The sequence below is a fragment of the Plecotus auritus genome, assembly GCF_963455305.1.
Source record: "Plecotus auritus genome assembly, chromosome: 10".
Classification (NCBI taxonomy): Eukaryota; Metazoa; Chordata; class Mammalia; order Chiroptera; family Vespertilionidae; genus Plecotus; species Plecotus auritus.
The window spans coordinates 3085390-3107227 of NC_137785.1; the positions used below are offsets into that span (position 1 = coordinate 3085390).

At 46.5% G+C, this 21838-nt stretch overlaps 1 protein-coding gene across 1 annotated transcript in view; it reads right to left on the bottom strand.

Annotated features, from left to right (window-relative positions):
* Positions 1-6034: 6034 nt before the first annotated feature.
* ZNF667 (zinc finger protein 667) overlaps positions 6035-21838 on the bottom strand; it is a 35095-nt gene continuing 19291 nt past the window's right edge. The window contains exon 7 of the mRNA XM_080643277.1: positions 6035-8972. Coding sequence (XP_080499403.1) covers positions 7408-8972 — 1565 coding nt within the window. The 3' untranslated portion in view covers positions 6035-7407. The remainder of the gene's footprint in view (positions 8973-21838) is intronic.

Below are 21838 nucleotides of genomic sequence, written 5' to 3' on the forward strand. Positions count from 1 at the left end.
AGCCGAAACCGGTTTGGCTCAGCGGATAGAGCGTCGGCCTGCGGACTGAAGGGTCCCGGGTTCGATTCCGGTCAAGGGCACGTGCCTTGGTGGCAGGCACATCCCCAGTGGGAGGTGTGCAGGAGGCAGCTGATCGATGTTTCTCTCTCATCGATGTTTCTAGCTCTCTATCCCTCTCCCTTCCTCTCTGTAAAATATCAATAAAATATATTAAAAAAAAAAAAAAAGAAAATGTTGCAAGTTAAGAGAGGGTGGAAGAAAGACTTGAGCAGACATTCATCCTTCTGCAGGGAAGACTCAAGTGTGACACCGAAGTTAGGCGGCCCCCAGATTCACCCCCAGATTCCTTGTACCTAAGGAAATCCTAATAAGAGTTTCTTAAGGCTTGGAAGATGGTCTCTGTGAACATGCACATACACATTCAATCAGGTATTCATAATAAAGGTGATGTGTCATGCCAGTGGCTTAGCAGTATGGACCAACTGGACTCTGCTCTGCACAAAACGATCCACTCATTCTTTTATTTATTTATTTATTTATTTTTTAAAATATATTTTATTGATTTTTTTTACAGAGAGGAAGGGAGAGGGAGAGAGAGTCAGAAACATCGATGAGAGAGAAACATCGATCAGCTGCCTCCTGCACACCTCCCACTGGGGATGTGCCCGCAACCAAGGTACATGCCCTTGACCGGAATCAAACCTGGGACCTTTCAGTCCGCAGGCCGACGCTCTATCCACGGAGCCAAACCGGTCAGGGCCACTCATTCTTTTAACCACTCACTTTTTTTTATCCAAATGTGAAACAGTGATTCAAGGACACCCGAACATCCTTTATAGAGCGAGGACCATCTTCCTAAGTGACATGAGATCCAGAAGCCACACACACACACAGATTCTAGGTTTGATTGTGTAAAACTTTATTATAACGTATAGAGTCAAAGACAGTATAGACAGAAGGTTTCAACATCAGAATCAGAGGGGATCATTAACCCATGAAATTCATATTCTTCACACACAAATGCTCCTACAATCACTTAGAAAATGGCACTTCCTCCCCCCCCCCCCCCCCCCCCGTGGGCAGAGTGGGAAGAGCCAACAGGTCAACATGTGGTAATACTGAATCACAGCAGGATCAGAGCTACAGGTTAAGCCAGTGAACTATTGACGTCGCAAAAGCAAATGAAAGGAGAGGCTTCTATGTGCGGAGCGAAGAAAAACGGATCACATAACCCTTTGTGAACGGCAGCGTGTCGACACCAGAATTTCCATGGGCCAGACGGCGGTTTTCTTTTGCAGTTAGCGAACGGCACACAGTGTATCTCCCAAGGATGGCAAAGGCACCACCAAGCAAGCAGGAGAGAGAGAGAGGGTCAGGAAGAACAGCTAGACCAGGCAGAACTCGACTCATTCAAAAACTAAAATCCTAGCCCTGACCGGTGTGGCTCAGTGGATAGAGCGTCGGCCTGCGGACTGAAGTGTCCCAGGTTCGATTCCCGTCAAGGGCATGTACCTTTGGTTGCAGGCACATCCCCAGTGGGGGGTGTGCAGGAGGCAGCTGATGGATGTTTCTCTCTCATCGATGTTTCTAACTTTCTGTCCCTCTCCCTTCCTCTCTGTAAAAAATCAATAAAATATATATTAAAAAACAAATTAAAATCCTAGCCTTGCAGAGGCTCTATGGAATACTGGGAGTGTCAGTCTTACCCAATTTCCTCTACTAAAACGGGGGGGGGGGACCCAAATTACATAAAAATAAACATGCCAGCACCACTGAAATAGGAGAGCGATACCATCTCACATCACACATTATGAAGAGCAGACTATAGAGACAGCAGTTAGGCCCACACTAACAGAACATGCCAGGATCTTCGGCACTCTCCACCCTCTGATAAGAGCAGCAGAACGGAGAAAGCGTAGGCAGAAGAAACTCTGCAAAACTAGACGAATCTAACCCAACATGGTGGGCAAGAGGTAACGGGATGAAGGTGCTTAAAATTCCTCTAGGAGTCCTTCATTCTGGATACTAGTTTGAGCAGCCAAGGCAAGTTGGCAATATCTGTTAAAATATGTCTATCTTTTGATCTACCAATCTATCCTTCAAAAATATTGGTAAAGCCAAAACCGGTTTGGCTCAGTGGATAGAGCATCGGCCTGCGGACTGAAGGGTCCCGGGTTCGATTCCGGTCAAGGGCACGTAACTGGTTTGCGGGCACATCCCCAGTAGGAGGTGTGCAAGAGGCGGCTGATCGATGTTTCTCTCTCATTGATGTTTCTAACTCTCTATCCCTCTTCCTTCCTCTCTGTAAAATATCAATAAAATATATTTAAAAAAAATATTGATAAAACCGTACAAAAGCATATGTAGAAGAATGTTAATTGCAACACTTTAAAAAATAATAATAATAAATCCTAGACCCACAGGGGTCCCTGCCCTCGCTAAATGCTTTAGGAGATCTGCACTTCTGGTGAAGATGGAATTAGAGGGAATAGTTTACCTTCCCACCTGAAATACTAACCAAATATATAAAACCTTGGTGTTTAATAGGAGACTGGTCATTGGGCCACGAAACAGGCCCGCGGGAGATGAGTGAGGGGAATACCGGACTGTGATGTCCCCCCGGGAACCACATGCGGCATTTCCAAGCCTGTGTGTGGTCTCTCTGAGTGAGGTGGGTAGAGTTCACAGGATAAAGTGCCTGAGGGCTCTTTCAGGAAAAACAATGCAGACATCCGCAGCACCTTTACCTAGTGAAAACTCTGGTGTTTAGCTCAGGGGTGGGCAAACTTTTTGACTCGAGGGCCACAACGGGTTCTTACACTGGACCGGAGGGCCGGAACAAAAGCATGGATGGAGTGTTTGTGTGAACTAATATAAATTCAAAGTAAACATCATTACATAGAAGGGTACGGTCTTTTTTTTTTCATTTCAATAGTTTTATTCATTTCAAACATTTTAACACCAGCGTTGATGCTCATGTGCAGTGGTGCAGGTTAACACAAATGCCCTGTAGCACGCATTTTTACAGGCGCAGGGGGAGAAGCAAATGCAGCGCAAAATGCGTTTGTTTTGCCGCTAACACATGTGGTTAGTGGCCACGGTAGCGTTACTGATACCGCATCCGTATCGGCAAAAAAATGCAGCCGCAGCACGGCTAGTGTGACATGTCCTCTGTGTGTCTTTCTCCCTGCTGCGCGCGTCCGCAGTGGGAAAAAAAACTGCAGTGGATACAAGCCCTAAAAGCTGAAAGTCTTTGTTGTTTTATTAACAAGTCATTGTGATGTACAGAATGTGGGAACAGGAAAAAATTGTGTTTGAGTAGAGCTCTTAATCCTACCTCAGAAAGGCTCTGATACTGTGCTCTCCAGGGGCGTGTCTCCCTACATCACCACGATCACGTGTCTACGCATTCCCAGGGTGAGGTCGGGGGCGCGTCCGCGGGCATTACAAGGAGCCTCTGGAAGACTGAGAGGTTGTTCCTTCTACTGAATGGGGGATATAAATCCACCCACTCAGAAGAAGGAGCTGCGGCCGTGTTTCCCGACGTTGCCATGTTAACACTGCTGCGGGTGAAGGAGCGGAGGGGAGAGCAAGAGAACCCTCCGCTCTTTCGGCTCCGCGGGCCGGATAGAACAGCCGAACGGGCTGGATCCGGCCCACGGGCCGTAGTTTGCCCACGGCTGGTTTAGCTGCATCCTGAACAGGACGTGCGTGCGTGCGTGGAAATCGCCTGATGTCGAGGACAGGACCCAAGAAAGAGACAAATCCACAATGACGAGATCTCGACGTGCATCTCTCAACAGAACAAGAAGACAGAAAGTCGGTGAGGATATTGAAAACCTAGACAACACGACGTGCGAACTTGACCTAATGGACACTTGGAAACGATTCCACCCAAGGACAGAATGCACATTCTTTTCACATGCACGAAGCACGCTGGCCGAGACAGACCGCATGGCAAGGCCTTAAAACTTGTCTCACGTTTAAAAGGGTTCAAGTCGCACAAAATGTTTTAGTGACCAGACAAGGTTAAATTCACAATCAAAACAAATAGAATTGGAAAAATCCCCAAATATTCGGACCTAAATAGCCCAGTTTTTAGTGACCCATCGCTCAAAAGAGAAACCAAAGAGGGAAAATAGAAAGTATTTGAATGGAAGAACAGGATATCAAAAGGTTTAACACTGAGACGAAAAGGAAATACAGCACTAACTGCTAAGTCACAAAACTCGCACATCAGCGACTTCCATTTCCACCCTAACCATTTAGAAAATGAATCACAAACACCAGAGTTAGCATAAAAATGGAAAGAATAAGAATAAAAACTGATCTTGATTTTTTTTTTTATCCGCACCCAAGGGTATGTTGATTGATTTGAGAGAGAGAGAGGAAGGGACAGAGAAAAACATCCATGTGAGAAACATCGGTCATTTGCCTCCTGTACGTGCCCTGACTGGGGACAGAATCCGAAACCTAGCTATGCGTGTGCCCTGACTGGGAATTGAACTCGTAACCTTTTTGGTATATGGGATGACGGTCCAACCAACCGAGCCACGTGGCGGCCAGGGCGATGTGGGAGTTGTTTAATGCTTATCTTACAGAACGGATGCGACAAGTTGAAATAAAAAACCAAGTCACCCCTCACAAATGTAGTTTTCCGTCAGCTGTGATCCGAGTTAGAGTGACCTACCCCATCTAGTCACACATCCCACAAAGTTGTCTTAATATATGGGGCCGAAACCGGTGTGGCTCAGTGGATAGAGCGTCGGCCTGCGGACGGAAGGGTCCCGGGTTCGATTCTGGTCAAGGGCATGTGCCTTGGTTGCGGGCACATCCCCAGTGGGCGGTGTGCAGGAGGCAGCTAGCTGATCGATGTTTCTCTCTCATCGATGTTTCTAGCTCTCTATCCCTCTCCCTTCCTCTCTGTAAAATATCAATAAAATATATTTTAACAAAAAAACAAACAAAAAAAACAATATATGGGTGTTTTCAAAAATAGCTTCTGCAGCCTGGCTGGCGTGGCTCAGTTGGTTGAGCATTGTCCCAGGCTCCAGGAGTTCACTGTTTCAATTCCCGGGCAGGGCACACGGCCGGCTTTTAGGCTCGATCCCCAGGAGGTGGGGGGTGTGCAGGAGGCGGCTGACAGATGTTTCTCTCTTGTCGATGTTTCTCTCTCTCCCTCTCCCTTCCTCTCTGTGAAATCAATAAAACTTTTTTTAAAAAAAAAAACATGCCAAAACCGGTTTGGCTCAGTGGATAGAGCGTCAGCCTGCGGACCGAAAGGTCCCAGGTTCGATTCCGGTCAAGGGCATGTAACTTGGTTGTGGACACATCCCCAGTAGGAGGTGTGCAGGAGGCAGCTGATCGATGTTTCTCTCTCATCGATGTTTCTGACTATCTATCCCTCTTCCTTCCTCTCTGTAAAAAAATCAATAAAATATATTTAAAAACAAAAACAAAAAAAACAGCTTCTGCAGAGGGAAAATGCACAGAGAAGCATCCAGCCGTATATAACCAGTTTACAAAAAAAAAAGAACTCTGATTCTGTCTTAGGTATGCTAGGGGGAGAGAAAGCTATCACGGTGAACAGTTCACAGGAGAAGGGCCGGGTACGCAAATCCAGGGGTTTTCCCGTGTGTTAGCCTGTCCGAGGTGCCATAACCAAATACCACGGACTGGGTGGCTTCCACCAAAGAAACTCATTCCTCCGCGTTCCGCAGGCCGAGTCCTAGGTCAGGGAGCCAACGTGGTGGAATGCTTCCGGGATGTAGACACCCGGCTTCTTCCCGCTATCCAGACTTGGCAGAGACAGAGAGGATCTCTCCGGCGCTCTTCCTTTTTTAAGATACTGATCCTGTCACGCGGCTCCACCCTCCTGTCCTCGTCGAACCCTCATTACTCCTCAAAGGCCCCATTTCCAAAGACCAGTGCATTGGGGGGGTTGGTTGGACTTGCAACCTATGAATCTGGGGGGGAGACACATTCAGTCCATGAGAACCCATTCTCCACCAGTTACTTATTGCACACCAGGGTTCCTACATGAAAATACTGATGTTTATTCGTATAAATATAGACGTTCATTTTCAAATAAAACAACAAATAATTTCTCTCTGCTCTGAAGTTCCTCATTCTTCGGTACGTCATGTTTTTCATTCCTTCATTAGGCGTGAGGCTGGTTAACTGTGTCATCTTTATCCACCCCAGGATTCACTCTTTCTTTACTATCACCCACAAATGTCTGTCCGTTGAAAGTGGTACCCTGGTTTTCCGGGAAGTCCCTTCCTTATATGTGATAGTCCTCATTCTACGGGACAAATTCAAACTCTTCACGTGACGTTAAATCAGGCTCAAAGCCCCATCCAAAAAAAATGGACAGTTCCACGTTGTTGTATGTGACCAAAAAAACAGCTACAATTCCACTTTAAAATAACTTTAAAACTACATCGGAGCCCAGCTGGCGTGGCTCACTGGGTGAGGGTCCACCTATGAACCAGGAGGTCATGGTACAATTCCCGGTCAGGGGCACATGCCTGGGTTGTGGGCTCCATCCTCAGCGTGGGGCATGCAGGAGGCAGCTGATCCATGATTCTCTTTCATCATTGACATTTCTCTCTCTCCCTCTCTGAAGTCAAAAAATATATTAAAAAACAAAACCAAAACATATAAAGGAAAACTACATTGGAAATAAAATACCAGTGATTCTTATCAAATGAAGAATTGTCTTGCCCTAACCGGTTTGGCTCAGTGGATAGAGCGTCGGCCTGCGGACTGAAGGGTCCCAGGTTCGACTCCGGTCAAGGGCATGTACCTTGGTTGTGGGCACATCCCCAGTTGGGAGTGTGCAGGAGGCAGCTGAATCGATGTTTCTCTCTCATTGATGTTTCTAACTCTCTATACCTCTCCTTTCCTCTCTGTAAAAAATCAATAAAAAAAAAAAAAAGAATTGTCTGCCAAAACCGGTTTGGCTCAGTGGATAGAGCGTCGGCCTATGGACTGAAAGGTCCCAGGTTCGATTCCGGTCAAGGGCACGTAACTTGGTTGCGGGCACATCCCCAGTGGGAGGTGTGCAGGAGGCAGCTGATTGATGTTTCTAACTCTCTATCCCTCTTCCTTCCTCTCTGTAAAAAATCAATAAAATATATTTAAAAAAAAAAGAATTGTCTTTATGAAAAATGACCAATCCAACCAGCTGAGCTTCATGAAGACCTAAGATAAGGTCACTGCCTCAGCTAACGTTCAGAGTCTTAGGTCAAAGTCATCAAGGACTTTGGCCCTTTGGCTTTCAAAGGGGGAAGCATCATCGAACAGCCCCATTTTTACAAAATGTATGGTTAAAGACAAACACCTTTCCCCCCCTGCCTCTGCATCTGCTCCTGTGAGGCTCCGTCTTTGCTTCTGTTAACACCCTTAGGTTTTTCCTTCTGAGTGTGTATTCTGATGTCGAACGAGGGATGAGCTCCGACTGTATGCCTTCCCACATTTACTGCATTCGTAGGGCTTCTCTGAGGAGTGACTTCTCTGATGCCGGATGAGGTCTGAGCCGCTGCTGAAGGCCTTCCCGCACTCATGACATTCGTAGGGTTTCTCTCCCGTGTGACTCCTTTCGTGCAGGATCAGGGAGGTGCGTTGGCTGAAGGCCTTCCCGCAGGTCTTGCAGGTGTACGGCTTCTCTCCGGTGTGAATCCTTTCATGTTGGGCCAGGTGCGCGCTCTGACTGAAGGCCTTGCCACACTGGTCGCATTCGTACGGTCTGTCCTCGGTATGAATCCTCTTATGTCGAGTAAGAGATATGCGGTGACTGAAGGCTTTCCCACAGTCCTCGCACTGGTACGGTTTTTCTCCCGTATGAATTCTCTGATGCTCGATAAGAAACGACTGGCGGCCAAAAACTTTACTACACTTGTTGCATTTGAAAGGCTTCTCTTCGGAATGAATGTTCTGATGTATTTTAAGGTTGGCAGTTTCCGAAAACATCTTCCCGCATTCCTTACACTCAAAGAGTTTCTTCTTCCTTGTATGAACTTTCTGGTGTTGGATAAGGGATGAATGCCGATTGCAGACCTTCTCGCATTTATTGCACCTGTACAGCTTCTTTCCGTTGTGAGTTTTTAGATGTAGAATAAGGGTCGAAAGCCGCTGGAAGACCTTCTCACACTTGTCACATTTGTAGGGTTTCTCTGAAGCATGAATTCTCTGATGAAGCATGATGGATGAGATCCTATTAAAAGATTTTCCACATTTTCTACATTTATAAGGATTCTCTAAACGGTGGCTGCTCTGCTGACCTGAGGCCTTCTCACCCTCATTAGTTTTCTCTCCAGCATGAACTCTTTTATGCAGAACAAGGACTGATTTCTTACGGAAGCCTCTCCCACATTTACTGCATTCATGGATTTTCTTTCCCTTGTGGATTTTCCTGTGACGTGAAAGGGATGACCCTCGAATGAAGGATTTCCCACGTCTTCTGCCCGGGCGGGCGTTTTCGTCAAGGAGCGTTTTCTGATGTATCCTGAGGGTTGGATACAGACTCAAGGCCTCCCCACGGTCAAAGGTCCCCTTTCCACCATGACTTTTCTCATGTAGAAGAAGGGTGGTTCTCTGCGTGAAGCTTTCCCCACACCGATCACATTCATGGCTTTTCCTCCCACGGTGAACTCTCCGATGGAGGAGGAGGGACGAGACCTGTCTGAAGGCTTTTCTACAATGACTACATCCATAAGGTTTCTCTTCAGTATGGGAATTCTGATGAAGCTTAAGAGAGAAGCTTCGACTGAAGGTTTTCCCACAGTCATTACATTTTAAAGACTTCTTCCCTGGGGGCACTTCCTTGGGTTTCTTGAGGACTGGATTTTTCTGGCAGCCTCTCTTTCCTGTGGGACCTTTCCGTGCTGCAGAAACTGGTTTCTGATAGATGCTTTGCCCAGGTTTGTTGCAATGATCTGGAGGTAACTTCTTGGTCTCACATTTAGACCCTGAGTGCGAAAGACATCAACAAATTAAACACTTGTTTTCTTATTTTTTAAAAGAATTGTCATGTAAGAAGCTAAGTTGAATCGGCAGAAAATTTCCTAGAATGTAAGTGGAAAATTCATCACACTTTACCACAAGGATAATCCCATTTTTTAAAGCTGAAAATATCTGAAAGCTGTGCATCTAAATCGAAAGCGTCCTTTCTGGGAGAATGGATTGCAGTAATATTTTCCTTCATTTTGATTTTTCCCATTTTCTGAAATGTACATGTCCCTTAAGAATATCAAAATTAATAGCCATTTAAAATGACTAAAGTAGCTCTTTGAAATGCTAAAGAAGTGAAAAACATTAGAAGAGAAATTTAAAACTGCTTGAACACCTGTTGATATTTGCCCAGAATGAATGTTAAGAAAAAATAATACTGTGAAATTTGAATTTCATTAGGCTGATTAAATTGGAGGCGGGGTTGGCTTTTCACTAAATACTCATTTTTGCAAGAGTCACTGGGAACTCTCTTTTGAAGAGAGAAACCATTAACCTCAAGTTCTGTACTTTGTGAAAATATCCTTCAAGAGTGAAAGAGAAATAAAGACTTTCTCAGACAAACAAATGTCGAGAGAATTCATTGCTGGTAGACTTGTGCGATCAGTCCGAGTGGAAGGTGACACCCCAGATCTTTTTATTTTAAAAAAATATATATATTTTATTGATTTTTTTTACAGAGAGGAAGGGAGAGGGACAGAGACTAGAAACATCGATGAGAAACATCGATCAGCTGCCTCTTGCACACCCCCTACTGGGGATGTGCCCGCAACCAGGGTACATGCCCTTGACCGGAATCGAACCTGGGACCCTTGAGTCTGCAGGCCGACGCTCTATCCACTGAGCCAAACCAGTTAGGGCGACACCCCAGATCTTGAAAATCCTCTCCGGCTGCACCTCAGCAAGGAAGTGAAGGCCTCATTATGAATTGCTGGACCACTCCTTGTCATGCCATTCTTGGCTACATCTGCCTTGCGGGAATAGTCATAATACTCTTCGTTCTAGCGGTTCACTGCTGTGGACCCCCCACTGAACAGGAACAGGGGGAGTAACATACTTCCCTTAATCATAGCCTGTATGTTCCCACTCTCCCTTGCAACTACATATCCATCCTACCCCTGCTTAACCAGGACCCAGGATGACACTATTGTCTTTCCTCTTATTAAAGGAGCCACTGCTACACTAGAGTAAAGCTCTGTGTGTGGAAAAGACAGGGCTACTGGAAGGTAAGCTCTGTCTGCTGGGTCCAGAGGGGGGAACCAAAGTTTTGTTGACCGAGCCCGAGCCAGGGAAGCCCTCAGGCTAGAAACAATCAACCAACGACAAGAAGCATCCAAAGTACCGGTACCCAGACTAAGAACTCGGCCACAGAGGCAATAGGACTTGGACCCCCGATTCTATCAGCTCCTCGATTCAACCCACCACCTCCTCAGTATTACCAACCCTCATCTGGCTAGGGATTGCTGGTTATGTCTTCCCCCAGGGCCACTCCTATAAATGGCGACCCCGGTAAACAAAGCTAAACCAGGGAACGTAGCGGAAGAAATAGTAGGACCTGTCACGGCCAATGTGCAGCTAACTGATGTTGCTCCTATTTGTTTCGGCGGTACCCAGGGCCAACATCCAACAGGTCGCCTCCCAGACCATCTATGCAACTCCACTCTGAAGGCTGAAAACACCACCTACCTCTGGTGCCCCCCTGCAGGAACATTCGACGTGTGTGGGACCAGTGCTTACCCCTGCCTGCCTGCAGACTGGACGGGAGTGTGCACTCCTGCCTATCTGACCCCAGACATGTCTAGTATACCCCACAACCAATCCATGGAGACCCCCCTTAAAGCAGTAACTAGAGGACTCTGCAAGTAATTCCTCTTCTTCTTTTTTTAAAAAAATATATTTTATTGAATTTTTTTACAGAGAGGAAGGGAGAAGGATAGAAAGCTAGAAACATCGATTAGCTGCCTCCTGCACACCCCCCACTGGGGATGTGCCTGCAACCAAGGTACATGCCCTTGACCGGAATCGAACCTGGGACCCTTCAGTCCGCAGGCCGACGCTCTATCCACTGAGCCGAACCGGCCAGGACTTTTCTTATTCTTAGTTGACTGAACAGATAATAGTTGGTTGAAGACAATTAAACAACAACGTATCTGATTATGTGTGCGTAAGCTCTTGTCTTAAATAAAGTGAATGACAGCAATGATGCTGGGAACGAGAGGAAGGGATTGGCCTGACTTTATTATAAGGTACTTATACTACCCATGAAGTAGTACAGTGTTATGTGCAAGTGGACTTGGATTAGTTGAAAATGCATACTGTAAATTCTTGGGTATCCACTAAAAAAAACCTTTTTAAAAAAATATTGTTTTTTTACAGAGAGGGAGAGGGAGAGAGAGTTAGACACATCGATGAGAGAGAAACATCGATCAGCTGCCTCCTGCACACCCCCTAATGGGGATGTACCCGCAACCAAGGTACATGCCCTTGACCGGAATCGAACCCGGGACCCTTCAGTCTGCAGGCCGACGCTCTATCCACTGAGCCAAACCAGTTAGGGCTAAAAAAAACTTTTTAAAAGTATAACGGATATGTTGCAAAAGACAAAGTAGAATCATGTGAAATGAAGAAAAAACATTAAAAAAAATGGAAAAAGAATTAAAACCACAAAAGGCAGAAAAGAAGTGGAAGGCAAAAATAGGAACAAAGAATAAAGGCAATAAATAGAGAATAGTAACAAATATGGCTACTACATATTCATTTCTGATATTGCATATCAAACTATATCAATAATCACTATGTCCTAGCCCAGCCTTGGGGAAACTACGGCCCACGGGCCGGATCCGGCTGTTCTATCCGGTTCTCTTGCTCTCCCCTCCACTCCTTTACTTTGAATTTATATTAGTTCACACAAACACTCCATCCATGCTTTTGTTCCGGCCCTCCGGTCCAGTTTAAGAACCCATTGTGGCCCTCGAGTCAAAAAGTTTGCCCACCCCTGTCCTAGCCGGTGTGGCTCAGTGGATAAGAGCGTCAGCCTGCGGACTGTAGGGTCCCAGGATCGATTCCGGACAAGGGCGTATGCCTGGGTTGGTGGGCTCCATCCCCAGTAGGGGGCGTGCAGGAGGCAGCCGATCCATGATTCTCTCTCATCGTGGATGTTTCTCTCTCTCTCTCCTTCTCCCTTCCTCTCTGAAATCAATAAAGAAATATCTTCACTATGAATGTAAATGGTCTCAATGCACCAATTAAAAGAGATTGTTAGTGTGGATCAAAAAACATGAACCAACTACCTGTTGTCTATAAGAAACCCACTTTAGATATAAAGACACATGAGGTTAATAGTTAAATGGACGAGAAAAACAGACCATCCCTACATGAACCAAAAGAAAACAGGAGTGGCTATATCAGTTTCAGACACAGCTGATTTAAAAAGAGGGAAAGTTGTCATAAAGAGGGGCATATGTCAAGAGGGGCATATGATAAAGGGGTCAGTTCTTCAGGAAGACACATGACAATTCATACAGTGTGTGTGCCTAACGATGGAGCATCAACCTAATTGAGACAAAAACCGATCGATCTTGCCCTGGCTGGTGTCGCTCAGTGGATAGAGCCTCAGCCTGCGGACTAAAGAGTCCTGGGTTCGATTCCAGTCAAGGGGACGTGACCGGGTTGCGGGCTCGATCCCCATGGGGGGCGAGCAGGCGGCGGCCGATCAATGATTCTCTCTTACAACTGGTGTTTCCGTCTCTCTCTTCTCCCTTCCTCTCTCTGAAATCAATAAAAATATATTAAAAAACAAAAACAAAAACAAAAACAAAAACCTGATTGACCTGCCAGGAGAACTACGGTAGATGAATCCACTATCACCATCAGCTGGGAACTGCAATACCCCCTCTCGGGAATGGACAGAGCCAGCAGGCAGAAGATCAGTGAGGACACAGTAAAACTCAACCGTACCATCATGCAACTCTACGATATGTAACTGACATCTGCAGACTACTTCATCCAACAGCAGCAGAGTGGTGTTCTTCTCAAGCTCACATGGAACATTTACCAAGGCAGAGTGAAAGGGAAACCTGAGGAATGGGGGGAAATACTTACAGATCACATCTACACTAATAAAAGGGCAATACGCTAATTAGACAAGGTCGACTGGACATCTTCAGGACGTCCAGCTTCTTTCCGGACAAAGCCATGGTGGTGGAAGCCGAGACCGAGGCGGTGAGGGGTCATCAGGCTGTCAGGGGAGCAATCAGCTAGGGGAGATCAGGACGGCAGGGGAGCAAGCAGTGAGAGGTGAGGTCAGGCCGGCGAGGGGGAGCAAGCAGTTAGGGGCGCCACCAGACCTGCGTGGGGGAGCAAGCAGTTAGAAGGTGATCAGGCTGGCAGGAGAGGGCAGTTGGGGGCGATGAGGCCGGCAGGGGAGAGAAGTTGGGGGCGACCAGGCCGGCAGGGGAGGGCGGTTGGGGGTGATCAGGCCAGCAGGCAGAGAGGTTAGGGCAGGGGTGGGCAAACTTTTTGACTCGAGGGCCACAATGGGTTCTTAAACTGGACCGGAGGGCCGGAACAAAAGCATGGATGGAGTGTTTGTGTGAACTAACATAAATTCAAAGTAAAGGAGCGGAGGGGAGAGCAAGAGAATCCTCCGCTCTTTCGGCTCCGCGGGCCGGATGGAACAGCCGAACGGGCCGGATCCGGCCCGCGGGCCGTAGTTTGCCCATGGCTGGGTTAGGGGCATCAGTCAGGCAGGCAGAGTGGTTAAGGGCAATCAGGCAGGCGAGTAGTTAGGAGCCAGCGGTCCCAGACTGGAGAGGGTGCAGGCCGGGCTGAGGGACACTCCCCGCCCCTGTGCACGAATTTTGGGCCTCGCGTATCCGGTAAGAGGCTAAAATGCAGAATATATAAGGAAATTCTACAAGTCAGCAAGGGATGACAATCTTACTGAAAAGGGGCGAAGGACGTTGATAGTTCTCCAAAGAAGACAGAGAAATGGCTAACCAACATATGAAAAGACGTGCAACATCACCCATCACTGGGGACATGCTATCGGAACCCACAGAATCAGCTCACACCCATAAGGATGGCTGCCATTAGAACAAAACGAAAGAGAACAAAAAAACTGAAAGCAACCACTGCTGGCAAGATGATAGGTGGAAAGCCTTGTGCATCGCTGGAGGAAATGAGAAACGGTGCAGCTACGGTGGAAAGCAGTAGGGAGGTGTCTCAGAAAATTAAAAAAAAAAAAAAAAAAAAAAAAAAAAAAGAAGCACCACATGATCCGTGATCCCACTTCTGGGTACACATGCAAAGGGATTAAACCCAGGGTCTCAAAGTGACATCTGTGCTCACGTGTCCATGGCACCATTATTCACAGTAGCCAAGAGGTGGAAGAACCCCAAAGGTCCATCAATAGATGATTGGATTTTAAAAATGTGGTAGAGTCATCCCTCCCTATCCTCGGGGGACTGGTCCTGGATCCCCATGGAGACTAAAATCCATGGATGCTCAAGCCCATTCTATACAATGACCGAGTATCTGCAACATAACCTCTTCCCATAAACTTTAAATCATCTCTAGAATGCTTATTATACCTAAAGAAAACAATTTAGCCGAAACCGGTTTGGCTCAGTGGATAGAGCGTCGGCCTGCGGACTGAAGGGTCCCGGGTTCGATTCCGGTCAAGGGCATGTACCTTGGTTGCGGGCACATCCCCAGTGGGAGGTGTGCAGGAGGCAGCCGATCGATGTTTCTCTCTCATCGATGTTTCTAACTCTCTATCCCTCTCCCTTCCTCTCTGTAAATATCAATAAAATATATTTTAAAAAAAACAATTTAAATGTTGTATATAAATAGTTACTATAGTGTATTGTTAAGACCATGGTTAGCAAACTGCAGCTCGCGAGCCACATGCGGCTCTTTGGCCCCTTGAGTGTGGCTCTTCCACAAAATACCACGGCCTGGGCGCGTCTATTTTGAAGAAGTGGCGTTAGAAGAAGTTTAAGTTTAAAAAATTTGGCTCTCAAAACAAATTTCAATCGTTGTACTGTTGATATTTGGCTCTGTTGACGAATGAGTTTGCCAGCCACTGTGTTAAAGACAACAATGACAAGGGGAAAAAATGTATACATGTTTATTTTTTATTTATTTATTTTATTTTTTAAAAAATATATTTTATTGATTTTTTTACAGAGAGGAAGGGAGAGAGTTAGAAACATCGATGAGAGAGAAACATCGATCAGCTGCCTCCTGCACACCTCCTACTGGGGATGTGCCCGCAACCAAGGTACATGCCCTTGACCGGATTAGAACCTGGGACCCCTCAGTCCGCAGGCCGACGCTCTATCCACTGAGCCAAACCGGTTTCGGCTGCATACATGTTTAGTATAGATGAAACCACTGTAGGCCCGATTACATAGCACCCGCTGGTAACATTAAAATTTCTTTTTCTTTATTAAGGTATTACATGTAGAGAGTGCCTGGGAAAGGCCCCTGAGCTGACTGTCATCTGAATCCAGTGGCGCCTGGCAGAGCCATGTCCTGGAAACATACCTTGCCAAAGACAGGTGTGTTGTCAGCCTGACCTTTAGCTCAGGCGCCAGGGATTGGGTTTCATTATCTAAGTTCAGCCAGGCACCAGTGCCGGGAGCTAATTCCAGCAGGTCATACGTGCAAGAAGTTCATCAAAAGGTGGGTGGACCTTGAGCCTTCAGCCAGGGCTCGAAAATCACACGTTATTTCCTGCTGGAAATGGTTATGGGCATTTCTCCAAACCTGAAAAGGAGGCATAAATGATTGCTTGCTGCCAGACAGTTGAGGGCATTTCAATCTACATGTCATTGCCTCCTACTGGCCAAACACCTGAACAGCTGTAGGCAGTTCCCCCAATTCAGCAATACCTGTCTATTAAACCTTGGCCTTTAAGGTGTATATCTACCTTGCCTTAGGACGATTGATGTTAATAAAGAGCAAGGGGTCCTGAGATTCAACAGGACTTGGATTCTTTAGCTAAGTCTCCTCTGGCTCCCCAAAATGCCTTTCAAAATTATGTTTCATCTCTAGACTCTTTAAGAATTTACCACAGCCCTCCTCCAAATTCCTGAACCCTTCTAGATGCTGGACAAGACCCCCGGCATTAATGGTGCCCGAACTCAGGGACCTCGAGAGAAGATTTCGCCTGAGCGGATAAAAGAGCACCATTAATGGTGGAAAGAGCAACTGTGTGTAAAGTCCATGTCAGTTTCGGAAGCCCGCGGATCCTTAAGTGTGTAATTAATTCTTTTTGTTTAAGCCAGACCATTATGGGGAAGAATTTGATTAAAAGGCAAAATTATAAAGAAATTAGAATTTCAAAAGTACTTTTTTGAATCAGGCTCAGGAAAGAGTGCCATTATCATATTTATTTTATTTTTTAAAAATGTATTTTATTGATTTTTTTACAGAGAGGAAGGGAGAGGGAGAGTTAGAAACATTGATGAGAGAGAATCATCAATCAGCTGCCTCCTGCACACCCCCCACTGGGGATATGCCCATAACCAAGGTACATGCCCTTGACCGGAATCGAACCCGGGACCTTTCAGTCCACAGACAGATGCTCTATCCACTGAGCCAAACTGGTTAGGGCCGTTACCATATTTAAAAATGTGAATTCTTCTAATTAAAATCCTAATTCATATTTTGGGTCAAATGTCTGTAATAAAAACGAAAGCCACACTGCTGAATCTGCTTCTGGTACCGAGAAATTCAAAAGCAGCTGGAGAGGGCAGAGCTATCAGCTCTCTCCCTGGGAGATCCCTTAATACGTTGTTTAAAAATTACCGAAGAATTGCCGAAACCAGTTTGGCTCAGTGGATAGAGCGTCGGCCTGCAGACTGAAGGGTCCCGGGTTCGATTCCGGTCAAGGGCACGTACCTTGGTTGCGGGCACATCCCCAGTAGGAGGTGTGCAGGAGGCAGCTGATTGATATTTCTCTCTCATCGATGTTTCTAACTCTATCCCTCTCCCTTCCTCTCTGTAAAAAAAATCAATAAATTAAAAATATATTAAAAAAAATTACCGAAGAATGTGTTGGGATAAGCAAATGTTGGCAAAAATAACGGTGAGAGCTAGTCATTACTTTGGAAAGCGAAATAGGAAAAAATTCAGAATCTGTCATTTTATTTGGTTTAATGTGCTTATTGTTGTCTATTAAGCATGCCTGTAATTTAATTGGGTATAGAAACGCAGACAGATCAGTTGCTGAATTTCCCCCCAAAGCAAGCAGGAGGCGGGGGAAGGGAGACACGTGGTGATCCTGTATGGACGTCCACTCCCCGAGAAAGCTATTTAAAAAGTTTCATCTTCGCCATGCTTTTTTCCCGGTTGGTAATTTAAAAAGTTTTACAGCATTAGAAATGCGTCTGGGATTTCTGTGTTCGTAAGGAGAGAAGCTAGCTAAAAACAAAAATGCGCCCATCGTCCGATTGCGGGTATTAGATAGTGTTGAGCTAAACATAACGTCTTTACAAATGCTACAGAATGAAACCCAAGACTGTTTTATTCCTGCAGGAGAGAGATGGCGGAGACGATACCAAAGAAAGATGCAGGCTGGTTCTAGCAACGAGACTGGTATTTCCATAATAAAGAATTGTTTTAAAAATAATAATGGACCGCATTTAAGAGCTAACATTGAAACTGCTAGAAAATCAGTAAATTATCTGTTACAGAACTTGCCAAAGTAAATGCCTTGGAGGATTATAATTGGGTTGGGATCTCAAAGTTGTTGAAACATAGATAGGAACATCCTATATAATAAAAGGGTAACATGCAAATGGATCCTAACAGTGGAACGCCCGGAGCGACCAGTTGCTATGACGCGCACTGACCACCAGGGGGCAGATGCTGAATGCAGGAGCTGCCCCCTGGTGGTTAGTACACTCACACAGGGGGAGCTCCGCTCAGCCACAAGCCAGGGTGATCGCTGCGAGTGCAGCAGCAGCGGTGGGGGCTTCTTTCGTCTCCTCGGCGGCGCTAAGGATGTCCAACTGGGGGCCTAAGCTGGCAGGTGCACATCCCCCAAGGGCTCCCAGAGGGATGTATGACTGCCAGCTTAGGCCCTATCCCCTGGGGAGCAGGCCTAAGGCAGCAGGTGGACATCCGCCGAGGGGTCCCGGACTGCGAGAGGGCACAGGCCGGGCTGAGGGACCACCCACCCACCCAGCCCACCCCCAGTGCATGAATTTTCACGCACCGGGCTTCTAGTATCCTATCTAATAAAAGAGTAATATGCAAATTAACCATCACGCCGCTACACCCCACCAGCCACGCCCACCAGCCAATCAGGAGCGAATATGCAAATAAACCCAACCAAGATGGCTACGGCCACAGAGAGCAGGAGGGAGGCTTGGGTTTCCCCGGCGATAGAGGAAGCCAAGCTTTCTGCACACCCTGGCCCGCCCAGGCCTCGCTTAAGGCTACAAAGTTTCAATTATAGAAGATACATAAATCCCCCCAAAAATGGCTGCCACCACGGAGAAAGCAGAAGGCTTGGCTCCGCTCCAGGCTACAAAGTTTCAATTGTAGAAGATAAATAAACCCCAGATACCAGGGCCTCCGCTTGGGTCACCAGGGGGCGTGGCCGGCCTGCAAACCAGCACAGGCCCCTCGCCCGGGCCACCCCACACCCCAAGGGAACCCCCACCCTGATCCAGGACACCCTTCAGGGCAAACCAGCTGGCCCCCACCCGTGCACCAGGCCTCTATCCTATCTAATAAAAGAGTAATATGCAGATTGACCATCACTCCAACACACAAGATGGCTGCCCCGATGTGGTCAAAGATCCTGCCCCCAGGTGGACACAAGATGGCCACCACAAGATGGCCAGCAGGGGAGGGAAGTTGGGGGCAACCAGGCCTGCAGGGGAGGGAAGTTGGGGGGGGGGGGACCCAGGCCTGCTGGGGAGGGCAGTTAAGGGAAAACAGATTGGCAGGGGAGCACTTAGGCATCAGTCAGGCTGGCAGGGGAGTGGTTAGGGGGTGATCAGGCTGGCAGGAAGAAGCGGTTAGGGGCAATCAGGAAGGCAGGCAGGCGAGCAGTTAGGAGCCAGCAGTCCTGGATTGTGATAGGGATGTCCGACTGCCCGTTTAGGCCCGATCTCCTGGGATTGGGCCTAAATGGGCAACTGGACATCCCTCGAGGGGTCCCAGATTGGAGAGGGTGCAGGCTGGGCTGAGGGACAACCCCCCCCCCCCCCGTGCACGAATTTCGTGCACCGGGCCTCTAGTTAATTATAAAGGCCCAAGTAAAGACTAGCCGCACCCTTTGTTAATTATGAAGGCTGGCTACCCCCAGCAGAAAAAAATGTAGTCATTTTTATTTTATTTATTTATTTATTTTTTTTATTTATTTATTTTTAAATAAATCTTTATTCAGATTATTACAATTATTTCTCCTTTTTCCCCCCATAGCTCCCCTCCACCCATTTCCCACCCCACCTTCTGCCCTTACCTCCCCCCCACTGTCCTCATCCATAGGTGTATGATTTTTGTCCATTCTCTTCATGAACCCCCCATACCCCTTTCCCCCTGAGAATTATCAGTCCACTCCCTTTCTATGCCCCTGATTCTATTATATTCACCAGATTATTCTGTTCCTCAGGTTTTTAATTCACTTGATTTTTAGGTTCGCTTGTTGATAGATATGTATTTGTTGTTCATAATTTTTCTCTTTACTTTTTTCTTCTTCCTCTTCTTTAAGAATACCTTTCAGCATTTCATATAATACTGGTTTGGTGGTGATGAACTCCTTCAGCTTTTTCTTATCTGTGAAGCTCTTTATCTGCCCTTCAATTCTGAATGATAGCTTTGCTGGGTAGAGTAATCTTGGTTGTAGGTTCTTGCTATTCATCACATTGAAAATTTCTTGCCACTCCCGTCTGGCCTGCATAGTTTCTGTTGAGAAGTCAGCTGACAGTCGTATGGGTGCTCCCTTGTAGGTAATTAACTGTTTTTCTCTTGCTGCTTTTAATATTCTCTCTTTGTCTTTTGCTCTTGGCATTTTAATTATGATGTGTCTTGGTGTGGTCCTCTTTGGATTCCTTTTGTTTGGGGTTCTGTGGGCTTCCTGGACTTGTAAGTCTATTTCTTTCACCAGGTGGGGGAAGTTTTCGGTCATTATTTCTTCAAATAGGTTTTCAGTATCTTGCTCTCTCTCTTCTTCTGGCACCCCCATAATTCTGATGTTGGTACGCTTGAAGTTGTCCCAGAGTCTTCTTACATTATCTTCAACTTTTTGGATTTTTTTTTTTTTTGCTTTTTGCTTTTTCGGTTGAGTGTTTTTTGCTTCTTTGTATTTCAATTCTTTGACTTGATTCTTGTGTTCCTCTATTCTGTTTCTGGGTCTCTGTATAATATTTTTTATTTCAGTCAGTGTATGTTTAATTTCTAGTTGGTCCTTTTTCATATCTTCGAGGGTCTCGTTATATTTATCGGCCTTTTCTAGGATATTCTTAAAAAGTCTTATAACCGTAGTTTTGAATTCTATATCCAGTCGTTTGTTTTCCTCCATTTCTTTCGTTTGTGATCTGATTCTTTGACCCCGCATTTTCATTGATTCCCTGAGTTGGTAAGGTAGATATTTGTGCTAGGTTTCCAATATGGCCCAGTGGGTCTGCTTCCCCAGTTAACCTGAGGTGGACACTCTTGGTGCACCCCTTTGTGGACTGTGTTTACAGCCTTGTTGTAATTAAGTCGTTATTGTTGTTGGTATCACTGGGAAGAATTGACCTCCGGGCCAGTTGGCTGTAAGGATCAGCTGTGTCTATGCTGGGAGAAGTTCGGTGCTGGAGACAGCCTTATAGAATTAGACTTGCCAAATTGCAATAGCCTCTGTGCTCAGCTTGGATGGGGTGGAGTCTCAGTCTTGGCTTCCTGTCAGCCTTGCCCTTGCGCGCATGTGCGATTTCAGTCCTCCGCCTTCCCCAGCTCGAGTCTCCGCCTGAGAGTCCAGACTCCCCCCACAAGAGCGTGGGTCCCCAGGGGCTCGCCTGGAACTGGGGTTCACTGCAGTCAGAACTGGGGCTCAGTGCAGTCAGAATCCTCTGACTCCCTTCCACTAGGGAAAGCCTGTGGCAACTTCCGCAGCCTTTGTGCGCACTGGCCCGCGCGCGCCTTCAGACCTAACTGGGAGTCAGTGCGGTCGGAGGCTTCCTTCCCCCTTCTGCCAGAGAAAGTCAGCCAGGCTCTCAGCCGCCCTTCCTCTCTGCGCGCACAAAGCCCCTTTGCCGTACCTCCAATTCTCTGTGAGCTTTTCTCTTTGCTTCTAGTTGTAGAATTTTCACTCAGCCAGCTTTCCTGTGGTTCTGGATGGTGTCCGTTCTGTCTTTTAGTTGTAGTTTTGAAATTGTTGTGCGAGGCAGCAGTTTAGGTGTTTACCTATGCCATCTTGGTTTCTCCCAAAATGTAGTCATTTTTAAAAATAAATGTATTTTATTGATTTTTTACAGAGAGAGAAAGGAGAGGGATAGAAAGCTAGAAACATCGATGAGAAACATCGATCAGCTGCCTCCTGCACACCCCTTGCAGGGGATGTGCCCGCAACCAAGGTACATGCCCTTGACCGGAATCGAACCTGGGACCTTTCAGTCCGCAGGCCGACGCTCTAGCCACTGAGCCAAACCGGTTAGGGCATCATTGTGAAGTCAAGCTATTTCCCTGTGGCAGTAATCTACAAAAGAATATAGCTACTTTGCATTTAAATGGCTACAGGCTTCCTCCAAACTCGTTTGGAAACTTAAAGAACTTTGGAAATTTACTGAATTAAATTAAAAAATAAAATTTATCCCTAGCTGGT